The 17,468-nt window shown below is 33.5% G+C and overlaps 1 protein-coding gene across 6 annotated transcripts; it reads left to right on the forward strand.

Annotated features, from left to right (window-relative positions):
* Positions 1-4,615: 4,615 nt before the first annotated feature.
* Positions 4,616-7,178, forward strand: LOC112295516 (flowering-promoting factor 1-like protein 5). 6 transcript variants are annotated; one of them, XM_073540881.2, is made up of 3 exons: positions 4,616-4,782; positions 5,447-5,577; positions 6,405-7,178. In XM_073540881.2, the coding sequence occupies exon 3, from the start codon at positions 6,426-6,428 to the stop codon at positions 6,765-6,767; it is 342 nt and encodes a 113-aa protein (XP_073396982.1). In that variant the 5' UTR covers positions 4,616-4,782; positions 5,447-5,577; positions 6,405-6,425; the 3' UTR covers positions 6,768-7,178. The 6 variants fall into 6 exon arrangements, with proteins under 6 accessions (XP_073396982.1, XP_090100491.1, XP_090100490.1 ...); XM_090244365.1 differs by having other exon boundaries at positions 5,447-5,522; positions 6,380-7,178; XM_090244364.1 differs by having other exon boundaries at positions 5,447-5,522; positions 6,395-7,178.
* Positions 7,179-17,468: the final 10,290 nt, after the last annotated feature.

The raw sequence follows: 17,468 nt of genomic DNA on the forward strand, positions 1-17,468 counted from the left end.
CAAACCACTAGACCTCTTTCAACAGCACCACCTTCCTAGGAATATAGATCATTATCATTGACATCAAGACCTCAAAAAAATTCAAAAATCTAAATTAATAACCTTCACCTCCATTGTCTTTTATTGTATTACCAACTTCTTTGGTATAACACTACTTTTAGCTACAACATTGTTTATCCTCTTTTCAACTATATTAAATTTAAAAATATTTTTATTTTTTAAAAATCTACCTATATAAAAAATAAAATATTTTCTCAACTACAGATTTAAGAATCTTAAATGTAATCTCAATAATACTTATAAAACCTCAATTATTCACATTTGATATTATTTTTAAATAATAAAATAATTGATTACAATAAAGATAATAAGAAATTAACAAATATAATTATTCTAAAATTTTATACAATAATTCCTACAAGGTACTACCTTTCTACAAGTAATAGTTATTTTTTATTCATTTAGGATTTAATACACTAATTCATCTAAATTTGAGATTTTATATATATATAACAATAAAAATTATAATTATTTTTTTATTATGTCTTTTTTTCTATTTTTTTTGTGCATAAATAAGTCTTAAATCTTAACGCATAGAATGACATAAGAAAGAATTAATGAAGAGAATTAAGTTCTTGATTCAAGATTGAAGAAGATTTGGATACAAGACCATAGAATTCAGAAGGAAATAAATGACCACAAGTCAAATTTCATCAAGTGCAAGTTAAAACAAACTCCATCAATGGTCTATTTTATCTTTAAAAAAGACTTACATAGCATGAATAGAATGATACAAGATATATAAAGACATGAAGAAGAGAATAAAGAATTTAGACAACTTACATAGATTTTAAGTTTAATTCCTAAAAAAGAAGTCATGACCTCAACAAAATAATTGACCTCAATCCATCTTAAACATTGTTCTAAATATCAACTTCAAAATCATTTTAAACATCAATCTTAAGTTAGGTCATTCACATCAATGCTACAAAAAAAGAAGTTAATTATTATAAAATTATTATAAGTATAGATATAGCTCCTATATAGAAGCATAAAAAGAATAATCTATACTTCTTAAGGTGTGAGAAGTGAGGTGTTTAGTGGTCTTGTGAAGATATCATTGTGTCTTTTTTTATTATTTTAAATTAGTAATTTGATTATTATTCTATTTATAATCTATGATCCCATATTTATGTAAAAGTTTAGTTGTTTGATATTTTTACTAAATCTTATTTCTAGAATATACATCAAGAGAGAGAGATTGAAGAAGTAATTGTGGAAGATGAATGATTGTGATTAAATGTAAGAAATAATAAAAATAAGCCTTTTTTCGGATTGTGAAAGGATTTGTATTAGATGCTGGAATATTTATCTTATTTGAGGAGAAGCCAAAGATCCAAGGATGTCATGATTTACCCCCAGATTTGACAAACATTTGATCAAAGATCAAAATTTGAACTCAACCCAATTGTATTCCATGTTTTAAGATTAAAAATTAAAAAATCAAGGTTATTGATAGCATTCTATGTTGAAGCTTAAGTTTTGCATTTATTCAATAATTTATGCTTGTTGGAAGCGAATTAAAAGTATAAAAGGCCAAAATAGCTAGATACTTATTAATCAATATTGGATGAAGTATACAAAGAGATCCTATCAATTTCATTGGCTAAAAGTGGACAATACGAAGACCTTCTTTTAGCAACATCTAAAGCTTATACAACTTTAGAGTGGAGAAGGCTTGATATTTAAGTTCCATAGGATTAACAGTCTATCAATTTTATTAGCTAAAAGTGAAGAGAAAGAGGATCTTGCTTTAGCAAAGTTGAGATTCTATACTACTTCAAAGTAAAAAGCTACAAATTCCTAACACTCAATCAATGTAGAATTAATAGATACAATTTCTTATTTTAATTAAAATCATATTTTTTTTAAAGATAAAAAGAAAGATACTTATATAGATCAACTCAAAAAGATTATTGAATATCTTTGCTTATTATTACTTGTCTTCAAAACATACAATATGTTATTGTAGTATTTTAAAATAGAGTATTCAAAAAAGACTTGATGACACCTATTTCAAAGTCAAATTGCTATTGGCATCAAACTTTGCACACCTTTAATTTGGCTTCTATTGATTGTAAATGTTGTGAAAATTGTATGTAGAAGTGCCTTAGTTCTAGTTACTATAATAGAATTGGATCTCTCTTATTAAATAAAATCTCAATTTTAGATGTAAAAAGAAGTGAAGAGTTCTTGAGAGGCTTTTTGCTTAGAAAGAGTCATATTAACAAAATACCAAAGAGCAATGGAGAATTACTTGAAAATTGGAAGACTTGATAAGACATTGTTAGTTTCAAAAAGTAGATATTATAAAAGGTATGAATCTCTATACTAAAACCTAACACATATTGATGTTCAAAATTGAAATCAATGAAAAGACAAACTCAAGATCATTTTTAATATGTCTTAATACTTCCTTGAAGCATTTGAAGATACTTCTTAAAAATATATATTCTACACAATCCTTCTAATTTCATGTCATTGGTCATTCTTTTAGAAATAATCTACAATCATTGATCATGGAAATTGGATCTAACTTTAGAATGTGAATTTAATTTGGAAATTACAAAGCATAGGCCTACATAGATGTCACATCCCTTACCTTTGAAAACAAGCTTTCTATGGAACTTTCTTTAAGAGAAAGTAATAGAAATGCATGTATTACAATGATTTTTTCTTTTTTTTTCTTTTTTTCTTTTTTTTCTTTTTTTCTTTTTTTTTTCTCTTTTAATATAATAATAATTTAAGTACATGAATTTGCATTATTTTTTTGAAAAAAAATAAATGGAATTAAAAGCAACAAATTTCACATAAAAATATACAAAAATCTTCAATAGTTTATATTTGTTGAAAATATTGTTACAATAAGTGGCATTACAATTAGTAAAATTTTTAAATTAAATTATATCTGTTACCTTAATGTCTTAATTTGCTAATTTCGACCTTACAACTTCCAAAACTGATTATGTAACTGATTATTGTGCTATCATTCATGTAAGTGTCTTTTTTTCTTCTTCCTTATCTTTTATTATAATTTTGACAAGTTTGATTAACATGAATACCAAAGAAGCATTTCATATGTTTGAAGATAAATTATTTGTTATTGTGATAGGTTTTGTTTCTTGATCATTGATACACACATTTTTCTTGTTAAAGATTAGAAGAGGCACGAATCATGTTTTGTGATATTTATGCACTACATATTGAATGAAACATTCTATTTATTTGATATACTCTCTGCACATGGGTTGGATTAAATAGTAAAGGTGAAGGTTGTGGCAGATCCATTTGTTTGCATGGGTATTTTTATATCTTCGAAAACATCTGGCTGTCGTGGGTAAATTATGGCTCCTCTTACGAGGCATCACACTATGGAACCTTTGGCTCGCTAGGAACGACAAAGTGTTTAACCAAGTCACCTGGAGCAAAGCGAATATGGAACAATTAAACTGGCAAAGTCTGGGCGACTACGGAAGGATAGCATGGGCTAAGACAAAGGAGCGGTGCAGTAAATATCCAACTACGGCGTCTGTTGCACTGGCAGATTTCGACCATCGATGGGGAGACTATGAGATCCTATGTCACAGAAGTGGCAATGGAGTAATATGGGCATAAGATAGCCCGGCCAGGTAGAGACAGTCTTCAGTCGTGGGCATGGGTATGGTAGGTCCCTCGCTGCCTGCACTCCGTCGTCATTGACAAGAATAGCCTTTACTTTACCCCCTCCCTGGCTGTTCTAAAATATCTGCGTGGGTTTCAATCAGACTCTCCCACTGAATGCCACGTGTCAGCCATATCATTCGTTCATGAAATCAATTGAGGCACCACCACTCTGTTTTGGTATGGATGGTCTACCTATGTCGGTTAACGATTGATAAAATCCCCCATTGCCCGCTGCTTCCTCAACAGTCCTAGTACGTCGTTCCCTTGACCTCGTTCCCATGTGTGCACGGTCTCCTCTTCCAGACAACTTGGGAATCCACTCAACCCCTACATTTCAGTTTTTGTCTTTCCACAGCACTGTCTCTTTCTATTTGTGTGCACTAATTCATATATATATATATATATATATTTATAATTATCTCTATTGCCATTAAGATTTGTGAAAGGATAACCTAATTAAGGATTTCGAACAGAAGATTAGGTAGAAGGAGAAAAAGGTATACAAATTCAGGCTTAGTAATGGTCAATGCACTCAACAATTTTAATTTTAATTTTTAAGAAGACTCCACCTTAATTAGCTTAGAAAATAAATATCTATATCAATGCGGATGGAAATTACTAAATATTTTAACACTCTACTTGATAAAGTGATCATAGAGTTTTGTCCTGCACTGCCGAGGTTATCAGTTTAAAAAGTTTAGCCTTTTTTGGACGATCCACATTCTTTACGTTGGCTTGCATCATTTGAGGTGTTGTCGACCTTGCATGTAAGCTCCTCTTCCACGTCAGACTAGAGTTCCAAATGGTGTTCGGGCGTTGATTGGTTTGTTCGGTCACGTGTTGGTGTTTTTTTTCCTGGGGTATGAATAGGTCAAAGAAAAGGACCAAAAAAGTGCGGGCAGATCACATCGGAAGCAACCTGCCCAAATCACACCACCAGCTGCCTATGGGTATCACACTCTGACTGAAGCACCGCCTTTTTCCTTCCGTGGGGGTGCCGCCCTTCCTTGATCAGAGCAGAGACCTCTACTGTAGGCGAACGAAACAGCGGCGGAACCAGTACGTTTCTAGATTTCCTCCCGATTCATGGCAGCGAAGACAGTTTAGATTCTTTTGTTGCATCTGTGTCATAATCGATGACATTACTGTCAGCAATTACGAGTAGATTCGAATTCTGCCAAGAAACGTGCGTTGGCATTTCTGAGGAAGGACATTGTGGTGACGCTTCCGGTGTGATCAGCCACTTGTTGCATTTTCTCTAATTGCATGAGCTGCTACAGATATTTTTTGAAGTAGATACTAGTCGGATTGTATGTCGGTCTCTTGAGGTTGAGAGTCGAGGATTGGGCTTTGTTGGATGAAAACGCAGCTTGCCGCCGTGCGTTGGTTATAGTCAAAGAGGGACCAACTAGGTGATTAAGGTGCGGAGGTTGTGTGAAGTGGATCTTTGGTAGAGATTCTGGTAACAGATGATCGTCTACTGTAATTTTGGCAAGTGGATCCATTTAAGTGGAGAATAATTGAAATTCTGAAGAATTTTGACGTTTTCCTTGGTCATGTTCGTACGCCGCTTAGGTCTCTGATCTTTATTTCAATATCAAGGTCAACAAATGCAAGGAAGAGCATGGGACCCCTGAGTTGGTCCTCATGCAGAGTTATATTGCTTTGATAATGCCTTCTCCGCCATTGATCGGTTGGCTCTGTGCATGTTGATCGGCGCCAGTATGAGCAGAAGACGGACGAGTTTTTGGATAAGATAGCACAGTTTCGTGTACACGGTGTATGGCTCACATCATCACGTGAGTTAGCCACGCCATTAATCTTAGATTGGAGATCCAGGCTGTTTACTCTTAGGTACTTCATCTCGTTCATTTGCTCACTTTAGCGTGTATTCAGTCCACGATATTATTGAGGAACGGTTTGGCTTGACGAATAGACTGTTGTACCTGCTGCTGATGAAGCATTATTCAGAATGTCAGGTAATAGTGGAACTCGACACGTTATGGATCAACGGTATAGTTTCGTCAAGTGGATGCTGGTCAAGGTTAACTATGAATTTCGGAGGTTCTGGTAGCTGCTGTCTGAAGCAATCATTTAATTAGGGTCAAGTTCAGTAGATCTAAAATTGCTCGTATTTTTGGAACATATAGCTTCTGGTTTGCAGTGGATTGTGTGATTGCAGCCTGAGCTTGAATGATGCTCTTATGATCTGTGAAAAAACTACATTCATGTTTAGCACTCTGCTTAGAGTTGTTATTTTTTTGTTTTTGTGTTTCTTTTTTCTTTTTTCATCTTACCTTCTTTCTGATTTCGTCGTTTAGAACATGTAACTGAAATTTTTGCACGTTGAGAGCTGAGCTGTTGCATCGATTGTGCAATTGTTACCGTTGAAACACTTTTACAAATCATTTTATCTCGTCCTGGTGATGTTATATTGCTCATGAATAGGTTGATGGTCTCAACCTTGAAACCAACATGCACAAATCGGAAAAGCTGACTTATCAATTCAGAGCTAACACAATGCTTCGAGCGATCTGCCCAGATTTTTTTTTCTGTTATCGTAATTGATATACTTTATTTTCCGCGATTGAGAAAAAATAAATTTATTCTCGACCTCATATCCTATTATTAATATATGTTTAACGTCTATGTTCAGCCCTCCCTAAATCAGTGTTATGCAGAAAAGAAGCCAAATCGACACTATGTCAGGATCCGGAGTGTGGAAGTTTCAATCGGACGGAGTAATCAGTGTGGAGGAGAACCCGGTGGCTGATACATCTATTCCTGGCCCATCGATGGGGCTCAAGGTCCTTCTGTACAGTGCAACCAATGAATACATTTCGAACCTTGAGCAGCTCGATGCCAAGCTATTTGGGCTTGGATGGCGTGAATACTTCAGAAACAAGTACGTTCGACAATATCACCGTAGTGACGATACGTGTGATCTCATCACATTACCCGTACTTTTTAGGAACATACGCACCACGCACATGTATGATATTGTCGTGAAGACCAGGTCAGCCTTTCAGGTGCGTGATGCGTAGTTCATAAATGGAACGAAACTGCGGCAACACAGAAACTGACTCCCTGATCTATGATGAAATTGTGATTCGACCTTCACATTAATCTGAGCTGCAAATCTGGAGTTACGCTTAGGAACTCTTACTTTGTTCTTCAACCAACGCTCATCAACCACCTCCGTCTCTTCAACATGGCCTCTTCGATACCTTCTCTGAAGATGAGGAATACTGCGTTATTTACAAACACAAGAGGAGAATCCATACCTAGGTTAAGCAATTTTGCGTCACACAGTTGATATTTTTAAGATAACGTTCAGAAATATACATCGCGTTGTAGAGACTGTAAAAGAGTTTCCCCGAAGGTCAGTTGCATTGGCGTTCAACGTGCACCAGTCTTAATGAAATCATCACTCATGCGAATTGTGTATCGTCCAAGATCTCTTCTTGTAATTGGTGTATTGAACAAAATATATTTTTTCTATAATTTTTAATCCTTTAATTTAGATTTTTATAAAAATATAGATTAATATATTATTTAGTTGAAATATAGATTTATATTAAATTAATTTTAAAAATGTCTATAGATTCAAAGAATATTTAAAATATATTTTTTAAAACTATATTAATAAATAAAATTCATATTTATATTAAGATTTATTATTATGATCATTATAAAAAAAATTAAAAGTTTAAAAATTTATTAACATGATTGAAGCGAATCCTAAAAAACAATAAGTCTAATTTATTTTAAAACATTGGAAAAAAATTTGCATTACTAATAATAATGATATACATATATATATATATAAAAGACAAAGAAAAACATTGGAAGAAAATATCTTTGAATTTTTACTTCAATAACCATTTCAATTACATGACATAATACAGTGACAAACAAAACCGAGTACAAAATCTAAAGTGCCAACTTTCAAGAGCAATTATAGAAATTTCAATGATTGCTTTATAAATCTGAAAGTTACATGGAATAATACACACAGTCTTGTACACATGTACAAAGTTGCACATCAAATTGATAACTAAACATCCTTCTACAAAGTCAAATCAACAACTATGTCATGTACTCAGTATTGTTCAAAGAAAATCTTCAAACTTCAATATTTAGTCCAATAACCTTTTGCTTCCAAAACAGCTGAAATCCTTCTTGGCATACTTTTGTATAATTTCTCACAATCTTTTGCATCAAAACTAGGGTAAATACTACAAACATTCTCCCACAATTCTTGAACACCTCTTGGCCTTGGAGTGACTTGGCTTAAACGCTGTTTGAGAAGGGCCCAAAAATGTTCCATTGGATTCAAATCTGGAGATTGAGCTGGCCATCGAAGGAGCTGAAATGGCTATGAAGAGAGCCAAAACTGAACACTTTTTGCCGTATGTTTGGGATCATTATCATGTTGAAAAACCACCTTAGTAGGATATAAGTTGTAATTCTGTGTGGTACTTTGCAAGTAGGTTTCTAAAATTTTTTTGTACAATTCCATTCTACCTTCAATTTGATACCAAGCACCCAGTCCAAAAGCAGTCATACAACCCCAAATCATAATTGAACCACCACCATGTTTGACAGTTTGACTAACATGTTTAGGTCCAGGTCGTTCTCCTTCTCTCAACCAACACCAAGACCTACCATCTGAGTTGATTAGGTTAATCTTTGTCTCATCACTGAAAATAACCCGTCTCCAATCATCAACGGTCCAATTTTTGTATTTATGAGCAAAACTCAACCTTACAAGAACATGTCTTTTGGCAAGTAGAGGCTTCTTTTGTTGCACACAAGCACCCAAACCAGCTTCTCTCAAACCACGCCTCAAGGTGATGTCTGAGAAGTGTTTACTTTTTTTTTCTCGAAGTTGTTTTGCAGCTGCACTTGTCGTTTTGAGACAACCAGCAGTGACAAGGTGCAAACCAAGTCGCTTCTCTTGCTCTCCTAAAACCTTTGGACGTCCTCCTCTTTGCTTTTCTATTTCACCATTAATCTCCCTCCTCAGATGAGCTACTGAAGACTGACTCATTCCAAGTGAGTCTGCAACTTTTCTTGTAGAAACACCACTCCTAAGCTGCACCAATACTTGGTGCTTGAATGATTCACACAACCGAGGTATAGAGATACAATTGACAAATCAACTTTCACTATAGATAGTACACAACAAGAGCAATACAACAAACAAAAAATGCCCTCAAATCTTGCAACAAGGAGTGTACATTGAAATTTCGAAATTCAGCAAGAAGAAGCAACCAAAACTGAGTACGCACGTCTGTGTGCTTCTACAACACTTTTCTCATAAATCCTACCTCAAATGATAATGAGATTTTTCATCCATATAGAAGACTGGATGAATACACACAATAAAAAAGTAATTCTATCAATTGACTTATGTGTCAATTAGAAGGATCAATGAACTATGAGTGTTCAGATTTTGTACTCGGTTTTGTTTGTCACTGTAAGTATTTTTTTTACATTCCATATTTCCTACAAAAAAGCAAAAATAAAAATTAATTCTAAAAATTATAATTTAGTGATTTTTAAAAAATAAACGAGTAATAATTATAAATTCATATATTTAGATTTATATATTTATATTTATATTTAAATATATATAATATTGAATTAAAATAATTATTATATTTATATTTATATTTAAATATATATAATATTGAATTAAAATAATTATTATATTTATATTATTAATTTATTTTGACTTTGAAATTATATATAATATAAGTAGATACTAATAATTATATATATATATAAATCTATATGTACATAAGTATAAATTCATGTAGTTAAAAAAATAATACAAAGGATGAATAAATTTTAAAACTATCATATAAATAGTTAAAATTTTTGTTTAAATATATATATATATATATATATATATATGAGTGGTAAAATAGATGATGTTTTTAAATCCAAAAAAATCAGGTTACTTCAAGGACTTTAAGAACTTGCATGTAGTTTTATTCTTTAAACACATTACATCATTTTTGCTGCAAGGTATTATTATTTTAGCCAAAAAATAAATTTAGAAAACTCCTAACAGACATCTCTTTTTTATTGTATAGATACCCTTATTATATTGTGTAGACATCTCTTTATGTCAAACCAACAATATATCACTACTATAAGTTTTTTTTACAAGGTAGACAATAGTAAAGCTCAAAGATATAAAAACAACAATAAGTAACAATATTAATTTACATAACATAAATATTAGCAATACAAAAGCTTTAAAAAACAAATAAATAAAAATGATATCTACCTTGTACATTTTGTATTGTTGATGTTCTTTTGTTATTAAACTTTGTGAGTAAATTACTTAATCAAGTAATAAATGCCCATGAATTAATATTTTTAAGCATTAAAATAAAATCAATACTAAAGATCTAATATTCTATAAAAAAAAACTCTAGTCATTAAAATTAGTTTATTAATCTAAAAATAGTTAAGTTTATAGTTTTTATTAAAAATATAAATATTTATTTATTGAGTGTAGAATAAAAGATAGCTCTCATCATAAGAATTTATTTTTTAAAAAATTATTTCTTAAGAATACATATGAATTAATTCTAAAATTCCTATACTTAATTTTTTTCTTAAAAAAAAAAAATGATGTCACAAATATACAACATACTACAACCTCAAAGACTTGTTGAAATTTTTTATTTTCTATAAAGGTCCTAAAAACCTTTCAAATCTTGCATAATATTTTAAAGTTTTTATAAAAGATTTATAAAAAAAATTAGAAACTAATATATAATTTAGAACGTTTCTTAGAAGCTTTAATATAACTTATTTGGCATAGTATTAATAAGAAGGTAAAACAAGGTATCTTAATTATGCCACTGCAAATTCTATAATAATCTAAGAATATTTTGTTTTTTATTTTTTATATTTTATTTAAGTCTTATATCGAATCTTGTTTTTGATTTGATACATTTTTTTTCATTTTCTCTTTCTTATTTATTGGTTCATTAACTTTTTTCATAGAGACATATTGTCACGGCCATAATCATGTAAGCTAATAATTACATATAGAAATAGATAGAAGTAAGTAAAAGTAGATAAAAGTAAGTTAATTCTATAATATTTAATATAGAAGCTTCCTAGAAACTTCCTAGACACTGATTTGACTTCATAGGTGTCTTTAATTGACTTTTTGGATTAGAAACGTGGTCAACAAGTTGGCCATGTACCACACATGTTGTTAGCTTGAAGATCAAGCTAACTATGTGGCCCACAGATAGAAAAACTTGCCTTGTAAGTCAAGGCATGTGTCCTACAAAGTCTACACATATTGGAGGTCCTATAAAACGTCGCCACGTAGCTCCTAGTTAGATAGTATATATAGAGACAAGAGTGAAGGCTTCTTCACTCTTGTCAACTCCTTTCTTGCTCCTAGTTCAGGTTCAAGAGTCTTTAGTTTCTTGTCTTGTGGCAATAGCCATTCCAGTTTCCTTTTTAATATACCTACTTGTTTATATTTTGACTTATTATATCGAGATAGCCTTTTTGTGTATATTTTCCCTCATCGAGTCTTTGTCCTTGACAGATTGACAAGAGTACACTTACAATATCAGAGCTTTGTTTTTCTTGAGTGAGAGTGGATTACCCCTTTCTCTTGACAAGACATAAGCGTATTAGAAGTTTGCGGATTATCCACTTCTAAACTGATATTGTTCTTAGTATGTTCTTTGTTACCAAGTCCTTTCTTTTTCTTTTGTCTTGAGCAGTATCAAACAAATTTTTCTTCTTAGTGTCATTATGGCAGAGCTTGTTGAAATGAAGAGTGCAATGGCACAAATGCAAGAGCAAATGAAGGAGTTAATGCTTGCAATACATCAACTCAATTCACCAACACAGGAAAGAACAAGAATAGCAAAAAGTGGGGATATAGAGATGATCGAAGCTGCTTCAACATCTGCAACAAATCACGTTCCTTCTCTAATTGTACAACACCCTGTAAGCACGAGAGAACCAAGAATTGCCTTACCCGAGAAATTTGATGGTACGAGATCAAAGTTTTGAGGGTTCATCAATCAAGTACAATTGGCAATTGAACTTCAACCGCAAAGCTATCCAACTCCAGGATCACAAGTCAGGTTTATTGGCACTCTATTTTCTGGTTCTGCATTATCGTAGTTTTCGTCTTTTCTTGAACAACAAAGTCCAATATTGGACAATTTGGAAGCATTTTTGGTGTAGTTTCGATCTATGTATGGTAAACACGATGCAACTCATGTTGCAACAAATAAGATCCAAATTCTGCGATGAAGAAATTGCTCACTAACAGTGTATGCTTCACAATTTCGACAACTTGCAATTGACATCAAGTGGGATGATGCTGCACTCATCAGTCAATTTCTTTATGGATTACAATACGAAGTAAAAAAATTGATGCTCAACTTACCTGATCCTCAAACTTTGAGTCAAGGAATCGATTTTGCGGTAAAATGTGATAATCGACTTTTCGAATTTTGATCTGAGAATCATTCACGGGAACCTCAACATTATTACTCAATGGCAACATCAACATCTTTGCCAAACGTACATTCGGAAGTAGAAGACATGCAAATTGACGCGGTACGTTTTAAACCCCTAACTGAGCAAGAAAAGATTTGTCGTCGTCAAGAAGGATTATGTTTATATTGTGGAGAACCTAAGCACACTGCTCAACATTGTCCAAAGAAACGACGCAACTATAAAATGAGGGGTACCACGGTCAAAGAAAATAACATGTCAAAAAACAGATTCGTCCAGCTAGAATATGGACCATGCAGCTGGAACCTTATACAATTCCTAATGAAGGTCCTATCCTCTCCTCAAAACCCTCTCCTTGTTTTATAATAGACTTATATTTAAGACCTAAGAATTACAAAGCCTCTGCTTTATTAGATTCGGGAGCCTCAACATGTTTTTTAGATGAACAATTTGTTAAAAGTTGTAAAATACCTTTTGTACAGAAACCTAAACCAATACATGTAGAAGTCATAGATGGTCGTCCCTTGTCTTCTCGAGATGTCACTCATGAAACTCATCCTATAAAAGTAACAATAGACGGTCATGATAGCTACATAGCTTTTAATATAATTAAATCCCCGTCCAATCCAGTTATTTTAGGTTTATCCTAGCTAGAAAAATATAACCCTCAAATAGATTGGAATTCACGTAAACTTGACTTTTTCCAGAGCGTTATTAATAGTTCTACCAACCAACTAAAAAATTATAAGTCTAGTATAATAAAACCCGTACTAATAGGTGCAAAAACATTTATACACGCAGCAAAAGAAGGATCAACTTTTGCTATTTATGCTGCACCTATTTCTGAAAACGTAAAGACTTCAAGTGGCATTCCAAGTCAATATCAGGAGTATCAAGATGTTTTTGAGAAAAAGAATGCAGATATTCTTCCTGAGCATCACCCATATGATTGTTCAATCGACCTCAAGGAAGGAACTCAGCCACCATTTGGACCAATTTACAGTTTATCGCAAGATGAGATGTCTGAACTCAAGACATATATTGACGAGAATTTAGCGAAGAGTTTCATACGCCATTCAAAATCTCTAGTAGGTGCTCCAATTCAATTCGTAAAGAAAAAAGATGGATCTTTACGAATGTGTGTTGATTATCGAGGACTCAACAAGATCACAATCAAGAACATGTATCCATTACCTTTGATATCAGGACTCCTTGACCAGTTGAATCAAGCTAAGATCTATACAAAAATAGATCTAAGAGGAGCATATAATCTAGTACGGATCAAAGAAGGAGATGAATGGAAGACTACGTTTCGAACCAGGCATGGACATTTCGAATATAATGTCATGCCCTTTGGGCTCACGAATGCACCAGCTGCTTTTCAACATCTCATGAATGATGTATTTCGTAAATTCTTAGACAATTTTATCGTCTGCTATCTAGACAATATCCTGATCTATTCTAAGAACATCGAAGAACATGAAATACATGTTCGTCAAGTATTACAAAAACTTAGAGATGCAGGATTGTACGCCAAGATGGAAAAGTGTGTATTTCACACTATTCAAGTTGACTTTTTAGGATACATCATTTCAAATGATGGTCTCATGATGGATTCTAAGAAAGTCCAAACAATCATGGATTGGAAGATTTCAAGGACAGTAAGAGATGTCCAATGTTTCTTGAGATTTGCCAATTACTATCGGATCTTTATCAAAGATTTCTCACGAGTTGCAGCTCCACTTACACGCTTGACTAGTAGAGATAAATTCCAATGGAATTAAGAAGCGGAAGCAACATTTGAAGCCTTAAAGACATCGTTTGTCTCTCCACCAGTCTTATATCGTGTTGACTTTTCCAAGCCATTTTTTATGAAACAGATGCATCAGATTTTGCCTTGGGTGCAGTTTTATTACAAATGGGATCAAATGACAAACTTCATCCGATAGCTTTTCATTCAAGAAAATTCTCAGCAGCCGAGATCAATTATGAGATCCACGATAAAGAACTTCTTGCGATCAGGGATTCCTTTCAAGAATGGCGTCATTATCTAGAAGGCGCTTCTAGTCTAGTCACTGTGTATACAGATCACAAGAACCTCGAGTATTTCATGTCAGCATGCGTATTGAATCGTCGTCAAGCTCGTTGGAGTATGTCTTTGTCAAGATTCGAGTTCATTATCACTTATCGACCAGAAAAACAACAAGGTTTGTCCGATGCCCTATCTAGACGTTCTTATTTTGTACCAAAAGAAGGAGATGCAGCTTTTGAGCAACAAAGAACGGTCCTCTTGAAACCGGAGCAATTTCATCTCCGAGCAATGAAATCAACATTGACTGTTGATTCAACTTTTCTCAAGCAAATCCAGTCCAGTATGTCCTCAGACCCTCTTGTTCATGATATCGAGAATAATTCTTCCAAGTCTCATGATCCTTCTAAGTTCGAATTCAAGAATAATCTATTATATTTTGAAGGACGCCTATATGTTCCAGAAAGAGAAGCACGTTTACGTGTTCTTCAAGCACGTCATGACTTTCCAGCAGCAGGGCACTTTGGATATAATAAGACTTTGGAACTAATATCAAGAGATTTTTGGTGGCCACAAATGTCGAAGTCAATCAAAGACTTTGTACAATCATGTGATATTTGTTCAAGATCAAAAATTCCTCGTCATCGACCTTACGGACTTCTTCAGCCATTACCTATACCAGAGCAACCATGGTCTTCTGTTTCTATGGATTTCATCACAGATCTTCCAAGCTCAAGATCTTATGATTCTATATTTGTGATAGTAGATCGATTCACAAAGATGGTATATTTTGTTCCATGTACAAAATCTATCACAGGTGAAGAAACAGCTAAGCTTTTCATTGATAATATCTATCGCTATCATAGATTACCTAAGATATCATATTGGATAGGGGAACTCAATTTGTGTCAAGATTTTGGAGGACCCTTTTTAAGATTTTAAAAGTGGACATAAAGCTATCTTCGGCTTTCCATCCTCAAACTGATGGACAAACAGAGCGCGTAAACCAAGTCTTGGAGCAATATTTAAGGTATACTATCAACTACCAACAAGATGATTGGACAACCCTTCTGCCATTGGCAGAGTTTGCTTATAATAATACGGTACATTCTTCCACGCAACAAACACCTTTTTTTGCCAATTATGGCTATCATCTACGACTTGATACTTTTGATTTTTCAAAAGTTGATAATCCTGCAGCAGAAGATATGGCAAATCGGTTGTCAGAGTTACATGTAATAATGAAGACGCAATTGAAGGAAGCTCAAGAATGACAAAAGATAAACGCAGATCTATATCGTAAGGAGCAACCACAATTCAACGTGGGTGATAAGGTATGGCTACTTCGTCGCAATATCAAGACTACTCGACCTTGTGACAAGTTGGACTATTGTAGGCTTGGCCCCTTTTCTATTTCTGAACAGATCAACCCAGTTGCATATCGGTTACATCTACCGGAGTCATTGAAGATCTATCTTCTATTCCACGTGTCTCTTCTTGAACCATATAAGATAGTGAATATACAAAGAAGAAGACAACTGCCTCCGCCTCCTATAGAAGTAGATAATAATGAAGAATTTGAGGTGGAAGAGATATTAGACTCAAGGCGGCGCCGAAATAAGCTGAAATATCTTGTTCATTGGCACGGATATGATATTAGTGAACGCACATGGGAGCCATCCAGGAACCTAGCAAATGCATCAACTAAAGTCAAAGTTTTTCATCAACGACATCCATCAAAACCAAGATGAAAACCTCTCTTATAAAAGAGACAAAATTGAGGCAAGATAACATTCAATTTCCTATCCTTGTTTGTAACTTCTTTGCATTTGTGATGCTAATTAGATAGAGAGCCAACAACCAGCGGATTCAACTCAAGAACCTTCGTTTGCTGACCTGCCCGACGAGACATTACGATTGTCACAACCTTCAAGACGACGTAATCGAGATGAAGATCTTCAAGAACGACATGTTCTTCTTCGAATAGATGGTGAGATACAACGCGTTTGGTATCACGATTTGGGAAGGGACTCCCGATGTTTGGTGATTTTGCTAGAAGTAGGAACAACTCTTAATGGTGTTCCAAATATTCTATTCGAAGGAAGTTACGAAGGCCTCAACAATGATCAAATAACTGGGTGGTCTTCTCGCCCTGGTATGGGACACTACCGATGGTTGAGAGGCCCTATCAATCATCTTCGAAGAGAACAGAGATCAGAGTATGTGGCGAATACAATTCGTTGCATCATAGATTTCCTCAACATATGATGACCGCTCCTCGTGGAACTCGTCTCTAGAAGGGGGGGTAATGTCACGGCCATAATCATGTAAGCTAATAATTACATATAGAAATAGGTAGAAGTAAGTAAAAGTAGATAAAAGTAAGTTAATTCTATAATATTTAATATAGAAGCTTCCTAGAAACTTCCTAGATGCTGCTTTGACTTCATAGGTGTCTTTAATTGACTTTTTGGATTAGAAACGTGATCAACAAGTTGGCCATGTGCCACACATATTGTTAGCTTGAAGATCAAGCTAACTATGTAGCCCACACGTAGAAAAACTTGCCTTGTAAGTCAAAGCATGTGCCCTACAAAGTCAACACCTATTGGAGGTCCTATAGAACGTCGTCACGTAGCTCTTAGTTAGATAGTATATATAGAGACAAGAGTGAAGGCTTCTTCACTCTTGTCAACTCCTTTCTTGCTTCTAGTCCAGGTTCAAGAGTCTTTAGTTTCTTGTCTTGTGGCAATAGCCATTCCAATTTCCTTTTTAATGTATCTCCTTGTTTATATTTTGACTTATTATATCGAGATAGCTTTTTTGTGTATATTTTCCCTCATCGAGTCTTTATCCTTGACACATATATGAATGAGCACATAGTATATCTATAAGTTATTTTTTTTAATAGTATGCTTTTAAAATATAAAATTCTAGATTCTTTTTGGTTTAATATAAGTTTTATAAAATACAAAAATAATAAATAGTGCAGGTTGTATTTTGATACTATCTTTTGATTTTGAAAACTATAGGAATATAATACAATCTGTATAAAAAATTAGAAATTGTAATTTTTAATAATTTAGAATTTAAAACTTACGTTGTCGTATTACGTGCTATCTTGCTTGAGAACGCACCGGTGTCTGGCTATGGAAGATAAAATGATGTTTTGCAAGTATTCTAGTAGTCTAGTATT

The sequence above is a fragment of the Physcomitrium patens genome, chromosome 18 (assembly GCF_059467195.1).
Source record: "Physcomitrium patens ecotype Gransden chromosome 18, ASM5946719v1, whole genome shotgun sequence".
NCBI classification, from domain to species: domain Eukaryota; kingdom Viridiplantae; phylum Streptophyta; class Bryopsida; order Funariales; family Funariaceae; genus Physcomitrium; species Physcomitrium patens.